The sequence below is a fragment of the Pinus tabuliformis genome, chromosome 2_2, assembly GCF_031772625.1.
Source record: "Pinus tabuliformis cultivar Carrire ecotype Pingquan chromosome 2_2, CPIR1, whole genome shotgun sequence".
Classification (NCBI taxonomy): Eukaryota; Viridiplantae; Streptophyta; class Pinopsida; order Pinales; family Pinaceae; genus Pinus; species Pinus tabuliformis.
This window is the reverse complement of record NC_142300.1, coordinates 843,779,211-843,787,866: the sequence shown is the minus strand read 5'-3', so window position 1 is coordinate 843,787,866 and position 8,656 is coordinate 843,779,211. Positions and strand designations below refer to the sequence as shown.

The 8,656-nt window shown below is 36.0% G+C and overlaps 1 protein-coding gene across 1 annotated transcript; it reads right to left on the bottom strand.

Moving 5' to 3' along the window:
* Positions 1-7,061: 7,061 nt before the first annotated feature.
* LOC149195609 (formate dehydrogenase, mitochondrial-like) lies at positions 7,062-8,283 on the bottom strand. Its single transcript, XM_089408588.1, has 2 exons — positions 7,694-8,283; positions 7,062-7,157 (listed from the first exon to the last, which is right to left on the bottom strand). The coding sequence occupies exons 1-2, from the start codon at positions 7,872-7,874 to the stop codon at positions 7,099-7,101; spliced, it is 240 nt and encodes a 79-aa protein (XP_089264714.1). The 5' UTR covers positions 7,875-8,283; the 3' UTR covers positions 7,062-7,098.
* Positions 8,284-8,656: the final 373 nt, after the last annotated feature.

The following is an 8,656-nucleotide window of genomic DNA, read 5'->3' as shown; positions in this document are numbered from 1 at the left end:
CTTTCTATGGATCTATTCTGGAATTTAATTTTGTTTCGGGCATTTCACAAAGGAATTTCTAAGAATTCACCAATATAAAAACAAATAAGTGTGAGAAAACCTAACAGTGTTATAGAACAGACATATATGAGATTCCCTTTTAACTGTGAGTAAAAGTACTGCAAGACGCAAATATCAACCTTACTCATCAATCACATAGGACATTCTTAATGCTGCAACCTAGCAAAATTGCAAACAAATTGAACGTCAAAATGTCGTCTAGCAGCAAGTTTAAGCGCTTGGAGAAGTGATGACCCAAATTTAAATCTGGGCAGCACATTCTCCGTGTTGTTCTGAATTCAGAAGTAATATAAGCCAATCCAAACAGTAGAAAAAGGATTGAAAAATAAGGGATTGATCTAGTAGCCTGAAAAGGTTTCGCATAATGGTTTTTATTTGACACAATCTCAGCCCTCTCCTTATGCAACCCCCACATCCAAATAGAGGATTACAACCACAATACAATTCTTCAACACCTGGACATCAATGTGTCAACTAAAAAAGGAATGTTTCTGAGCGAGGACAGGGTATGAATCAGATTATAAAGAAAGACTGGCAAAATCATAATCAAGATTTGGGAACCATTTCAAATCCTTTGTTAAGTACGCAGTTGATCTTTTCAGGCATTGAAAAAGAAGGGATATCCAAAAGCCCTAAGATACATGATTGAGTTTCATAAACAAAGAGTAGTATTCTGGAAATACAATATGAGGTACTGGATTTCAAATTACATATTATATATCTGATCAAACAGTTGGGATTTAAAAGACTCTCTTTGCCAAAAAAATTAATTAACTAAGTACAACAGATGAATACCCGTATATAATCGCTATTACGTTAACAGAAAACAAAGAATTACCTGTTCTTGTGTGGAGCTAGTTACCCTTAACGGTTAGGTGACTGTTAGGAGAGAAAATGGGAAGTACCGCAACAACCCAACAGAACATGTACCTACAACAAGAAACAAAATAGGCTAGTAAAAAGACAAATACTATTTTCAAAGAATGGTACATAAAAAATGCAAAGGCTAGTAAAAAGACAACTACTATTTTCAAAGAATGGTACGTGCAGATTTATAAGAGGAGGAAAAATAAGAATGGTACATACAAATTTATCAAAGGAAAAATGGAAAAGTTGTGAAGCATATAACCTCTTCCCTAATAGTTAACAAATGCCATGAAGCAAAACATGTATGACAGGATTCATCTTTTCAGGCATTGAAAAAGAAGGGATATCCAAAGGTAAAAGGTTCTGAATTCAGAAGTAATATAAGCCAATCCAAACAGTAGAAAAAGGATTGAAAAAGAAGGGATTGATCTAGTAGCCTGAATGGGCTTCACATAATGGTTGTTATTTGACACAATCTCAGCCCTCTCCTTATACAACCCCCACATCCAAATAGAGGATTACAACCACAGTGCAATTCTTCAACACCTGGACATCAATGTGTCAACTACAAAAGGAATGTTTCTAAGTGAGGACAAGGTATGAACCAGATTATTAAGAAAGACTGGAAAAATCATAATCATGATTTGGGAACCATTTCAAATCCTCTGTTAAGTATGCAATTGATCTTTTCAAGAATTGAAAAAGAAGGGATATCCAAAAGCCATAAGATGCATGACTGAGTTTCATAAACAAACAATAGTGTTCTGGAAATACAATATGAGGTACTGGATTTCAAATTACATATTATAGACCTGATCAAACATAACATGTACCTACAACAAGAAACAAAATAGGCTAGTAAAAAGACAACTACTATTTTCAAAGAATGGTACGTAAAAAATGCAAAGGCTAGTAAAAAGAGAACTACTATTTTCAAAGAATGGTATGTGCAGATTTATAAGAGGAGGAAAAATAAGAATGGTACATACAAATTTATAAGATGAAAAATAGAAAAGTTGCCAAGCATATAACCTCTTCCCTAATAGTTAACAAACGCCATGAAGCAAAACATGTATGACAGGATTCATCTTTACAGTGAATTCCATTCATCTCTTTCAAGTATGCTATAGGCCAGGGGACAAATAGTAGAGCAGAATTCCATGACTTAAGATTATTGCTGCAACATGCAGTTCAAAAATATAATGCCAGGCTCCAGCTAATGGAAGATTCCAAATTGATTATGCATTGGACAGAAAATATGGTGCTGAGCACAACCATGAACGGGAACAGGGTTTCTGAGGTCATAGTGAAGTTTTCTGAAATCTTTTTCTTGCGCATCTATAGAGAATTCAATAAACAAGAAAAAAAAATTACCTAAAGAAGTATTATCACTACAGGAAGGGCAATGTCTACAAAGTTACAGATGAATTTTTCATTCCAGCATCAGTTCCTTCCCTACATTGATTTACACAAAAAAATCAGATATTCTGCTCTAGAAGTTAATCTTGTGAATTGTTTATAACTTTATGTAATGGCCTAATTTCAGGCAAATTTGAATGTAAATTTGGTGCTTTCTAGAAAAGCTGAGGCAAAAAATGCCTACAGATGACTGTAAAAATTAGGTTATAAAAAACCCTTTTGGGGTCTTCTGGACAGAAGGTCACAGAGACCTACAGTTCTGAAAGTGTCAATAAAAAAAAATGAAAATGTATATTTTGATTTCTCCTATAACATATTATAATGTTTTTTTCGTGAATAAAAAAGGGATCCTTTTCAGGCACAAACTCATATAACCTCCCGGCATCTCTTCTTCATTATTGATTTATGATCTCAACAATTGCTTCATTCTGACCTAACTTGATGCCTATTAAAAAATCTCGTTGTCTTGAACTCAGTTGCATACATGCACAAAACTATGCTTGGATCCTCATTTAACATGCTCTGATGTTAACTTTGGAATGCAAACACATAAATAAGAGTCAATATGATAATGGACAGAACATATAACATTATTTTTATGGATGATATTACAGAAATTATACAAGACAGAAAAATCATACTCTCTCACATAAGACACCCTTAGGAAGTTATGGTTGTTTAACTACCTTGCACTAACCTGTGCTTTTGATGTTACATGTCAGTCACATTTACCAACATTAATATGACTTGAACACTAAAGTGGTCGCTAGCATTAAAGTCATGCAATAACGTATAATATTTGTACTTAACAAAACAATGGATCTCTTTGTTTGCTCCTGCAACAATTTGGTGATCCACTGATACTATATCCAAATGGATCAAGTTTAATTGGGAGACTGGGACCCAGAATGGTTTAAAGCCATAACACTCCAATCAAAAGGATTTATCATGGTATTCTTCTTGATTCCTGAATACAGACACCGTGTTTGGAGGAGGTTTATGGATGAGATGGAAAACTGTGCCAATCCCTTTGAGGCATAGCCATCATCTAATCTATTGTAGTTTAGACTCCCTGGCTTACCCCTAGAGTTTTGGCATGAATTGATCTTTTCATAGGTTGAAAACTATTTAGATTTACATTTGTATCATCAAAGATCAAAATAGAAAGAACCAACCTGGGCAAACGACTGTTGAGTTCAATTCAATCAAAGTTCTTGGTTAACTAACGGGACCAAATGCACCTGTTTTTGAGGCAATAGGCTATCACTTTGCTGTCTGTGAGGAAATTAGTGTTCCCTAAGAAGACCCTAAACTCAACATATCCATGTGGATATGAGGTGTGATGACTCACTTGGTACAAGGATAAATGAATTGTTTCCCATAGGGCTTTGCCATGATTTGTCTGCAGGGGGTTATGGGTAGAAAGGACAAACCTTATCACCAGGTACAAGGACAAATGAATTGTTTCCCATACGGCTTTGCCATGATTTTTCTGCAGGGGGTTTGGCTTGCAAAAAATAACATAATATTACAAGATAAGGATATTCCTACAATACCGATTGACCATCAAATTAGATTTGCCTATGGAGGATCATGGAAGCCTGAAAATGTCAAAGCTCAAAGAATTTTAAAAACCCCAGAGATAGAGAAAGACAAGACTTGAGGTTTCTTTGACAGTGCTTGCCAATGAATTCCAGCTAAATGTGGTTCTGGCAGCATTTTGTATTTCAGTGAATCCCATTCATCTCTTTCAAGTATGCTATAGGCCAGGGGACAAATAGTAGAGCAGAATTTCGTGACTTAAGATTATTGCCGCAACATGCAGTTCAAAAAGATAATGCCAGGCTGCAGGTAATGGAAGATTGTAAATTGATTATGGATTGGACAGAAAATATGGTGCTGAGCACAACCATGAACGGGGACAGGGTTTCTGAGGTCATAGTGAAGTTTTCTGAATTTGTGAGGAAATTAGTGTTCCCTAAGAAGACCCTAAATTCAACATATCCATGTGGATATGAGGTGGTATGGCTCACCAGGTACAAGGATAAATGAATTGTTTCCCATATGGCTTTGCCATGATTTGTCTGCATGGTGTTATGGGTAGAAAGGACAATTCTTATCACCAGGTAGAAGGACAAATGAATTGTTTCCCATAGGGCTTTGCCATGATTTGTCTCTTTGTTTGCTCCTGCAACAATTTGGTGATCCACTGATACTATATCCAAATGGATCAAGTTTAATTGGGAGACTAGGACCCAGAATGGTTTAAAGCCATAACACTCCAATTAAAAGGATTTATCATGGTATTCTTCTTGATTTCTGAATACAGACACCGTGATTGGAGGAGGTTTATGGATGATATGGTAAACTGTGCCAATCCCTTTGAAGCATAGCCATCATCTAATCTAGTGCAGTTTAGACTCCCTGGCTTACCCCTAGAGTTTTGGCATGAATTGATCTTTTCATAGGTTGAAAACTATTTAGATTTACATTTGTATCATCAAAGATCACAATAGAAAGAGCCAACCTCAGTAAACGACTGTTGAGCTCAATTCAATCAAAGTTGTTGGTTAACTAATGGGAGCAAAGGCGCCTGTTTTTGAGGCGTATGGCTATCAATTTGTTGTCTGTGAGGAAATTAGTGTTTCCTAAGAAGACCCTAAATTCAACATATCCATGTGGATATGAGGTGTGATGACTCACCAGGTACAAGGATAAATGAATTGTTTCCCATAGGGCTTGGCCATGATTTGTCTACAGGGGGTTATGGGTAGAAAGGACAATCCTTATCACCAGGTACAAGGACAAATGAATTGTTTCCCATGGGGATTTGCCATGATTTGTCTGCAGGGGGTTTGGCTTGCAAAAGATAACATGATATTACAGGATAAGGATATTCCTACAATACCGATTGGCCATCAAATTAGATTTGCCTATGGAGGATCATGGAAGCCTGAAAATGTCAAAGCTCAAAGAATTTAAAAAACCCCAGAGATAGAGAAAGACAAGACTTGAGGTTTCTTTGACAGTGCTTGCTAATGAATTCTAGCTAATTGTGGTTCTGGCAACATTTTATATTTTAGTGAATCCCATTCATCTCTTTCAAGTATGCTAGAGGCCAGGGGACAAAAAATAGAGCAGAATTCCGTGACTTAAGATTATTGCTGCAACATGAAGTTCAAAAAGATAATGCCAGGCTCCAGGTAATGGAAGATTCTAAATTGATTATGGATTGGACAGAAAATATGGTGCTGAGCACAACCATGAATGGGGACAGCATTTCTGAGGTCATAGTGAAGTTTTCTGAAATTGTGAGGAAAGTAGTGTTCCCTAAGAAGACTCTAAATTCAACATATCCATGTGGATATGAGGTGTGATTACTCACCAGGTACAAGGATCAATGAATTGTTTCCCATAGGGCTTTGCCATGATTTGTCTGCATGGTGTTATGGGTAGAAAGGACAATCCTTATCACCAGGTACAAGGACAAATGAATTGTTTCCCATAGGGCTTTGCCATGATTTTTCTGCAGTGGGTTTGGCTTGCAAAAAATAACATGATATTACAAGATAAGGATATTCCTAATATTTTTAAATGAAAACTATCTTATAGTGAGGAAGATAATTCTTTCCCTTGTTCCTATGGTCTGATTCTTCTAAGTTTTCGTCAATTTTGGTCAAAATTCGGTAGATATTTGTTACAATTACATATCTGAGTTGTGTAACCTGCATAATGCAGGTGTTCCAAGATTGTATACAGGAGAAAAGACATAATGTTCCAATGACATGGGTTACTTGTCAAACATCTCCTTTTTCAATCCTCTTTCTATGGATCTATTCTGGAATTTAATTTTGTTTCGGGCATTGCACAAAGGAATTTCTAAGAATTCACCAATCTAAAAACAAATAAGTGTGAGAAAACCTAACAGTGTTATAGAACAGAGATATATGAGATTCCTTTTTAACTGTGAGTAAAACTGCTGCAAGATGCAAATATCAACCTTACTCATCAATGACATAGGACATTCTCAATGTTGCAACCTAGCAAAATTGCAAACAAGTTGAACGTCGGAATGTGGTCTAGCAGCAAGTTTAAGCGCTTGGAGAAGTGATGAGCCAAATTTAAATCCGGGCAGCACATTCTCCATGTTGTTCTGAATTCAAAAGTAATATAAGCCAATCCAAACAGTAGAAAAAGGATTGAAAAATAATGGATTGATCTAGTAGCCTGAAAAGGCTTCGCATAATGGTTGTTATTTGACACAATCTCAGCCCTCTCCTTATACAACCCCCACATCCAAATAGAGGATTACAACCACAGTGCAATTCTTCAACACCTGGACATCAATGTGTCAACTACAAAAGGAATGTTTCTGAGTGAGGACAGGGTATGAATCAGATTATAAAGAAAGACTGGCAAAATCATAATCAAGATTTGGGAACCATTTCAAATCCTCTGTTAAGTACGCAGTTGATCTTTTCAGGCATTGAAAAAGAAGGGATATCCAAAAGCCCTAAGATACATGACTGAGTTTCATAAACAAACAATAGTGTTCTAGAAATACAATATGAGGTACTAGATTTCAAATTACATATTATAGATCTGATCAAATAGTTGGGATTTAACAGACTCTCTTTGCCAAAAAACTTAATTAACTAAGTACATCAGATGAATACCTGTAGAGAATCGCTATTACATTAACAGAAAACAAAGAATTACCTGTTCTTGTGTGGAGCTGGTTACCCTTGACAGTTAGGTGACTGTTAGGAGAGAAAATGGGAAGTACCACAACAACCCAACAGAACTTGTACCTACAACAAGAAACAAAATAAGCTAGTAAAAAGACAAATACTATTTTCACATAAATTAATCACCTAGTAGAGAAGCAATGAACCTATTAGAGGTAAAAATAACCTAAATTGGGCTGCATGAGGGTTTTTATAGGCCTTATTAGACAAGTTTGATTCAGTCAACTAAGTCATACTCATACTCAGAGGTCAAACTCGCAACAAACTCTGTCAAACTCTGTCAACAAACAAGTTTGACTTGGACAAGTTGAAAAACCAAACTCTGTCAACAACCAAGTTTGACTCTGACAAGTTGGAAAAACACATTTGCCTGATGACTCATTTCAAACTTGGCTAATGGCGGGTTTAAGCCACAATCCTGGCAACACTGGAAGCTTTCCCTTCTATGTTCTGAAACTACAGATAATTTTAAGTTATGCCCTGTGCAACTTCTATGCATATGATCATGTTAAATTAAGAACTTCAAAAAGACATATTAATTTTATTTTGCAGGAGTACTAACTACATAACAAAGGAAATCACTGCATGACCCAACTTACCACAATTAGGACCTTCCTTGTCATTTGTCACAATGTACTGGTGACCATTAGATTCCAGCCATTCTCGTATGCCCAAAGCATTCTCAACACACCCAAGAAAGTTTGGATTCAGTGAAGCATATTCATTGGCTTTATAAAAGACTCCAACAATTTCATTACTTCCTGCAGGTGCCTGAAACATAAGACCATATAAATTAGAAAAATAGAAAGCATAGAAGAAAATACAATCTTGTTAATGAGAGTGATAATTGAAACTTGATACTGCTCCGGGTTTCCAAAATGTTCAAATCCACAGATGGTGTTATTGAAGGGTTTTATGCAAGAGCTTCTAACATTACGTCACATAGATCAGAATAAGTGTAAACAAAATCGTCCTGTACATCATTCATATATGATATAACCCTTCGATCACCAATTGGATTCACCATTGAGGAGAGTCCGAACACTAGTCTTTTACAAAAGCATAAAAGTAGATCAATGATCAAGATAAAAGCCTTTTGCAGAAAAATATCAAGATCAGGAAAAATCAAATCAAAATACAATATGCCTCTCAGAGCTCGAGATAAAGGCCCTTTGTAGAAACACATCAAGATCAGGAAAAATAAAATCTAACACAAAAAAAAAAAAAATTATTATCTTCACATTAATAGGATACTTTCTAAGAGCACAAGATAGGAGATAGCGCCAGGGCAAGGTAACCTACAGAGATTTTGCCTTGAAGATCTTTATAATGGGCAGCACTAGAAACTTGCAACGGCGGAAAAAACCCCAATCGTCTAACACAGAATCAATGGCTCAGAATCGCACACGTGACATTTTAGGGATGTCTTTCTTAGAGAGAACGCTTACAGCGTAAAAATAGAATATTCATTAAGAGATGGCCCTCTAAAATAAAAAGAGGCGTGCCCACGCTTAGTTTTGTACTTCAGAATGTATGTATTATATATATAATAAAATAAACCC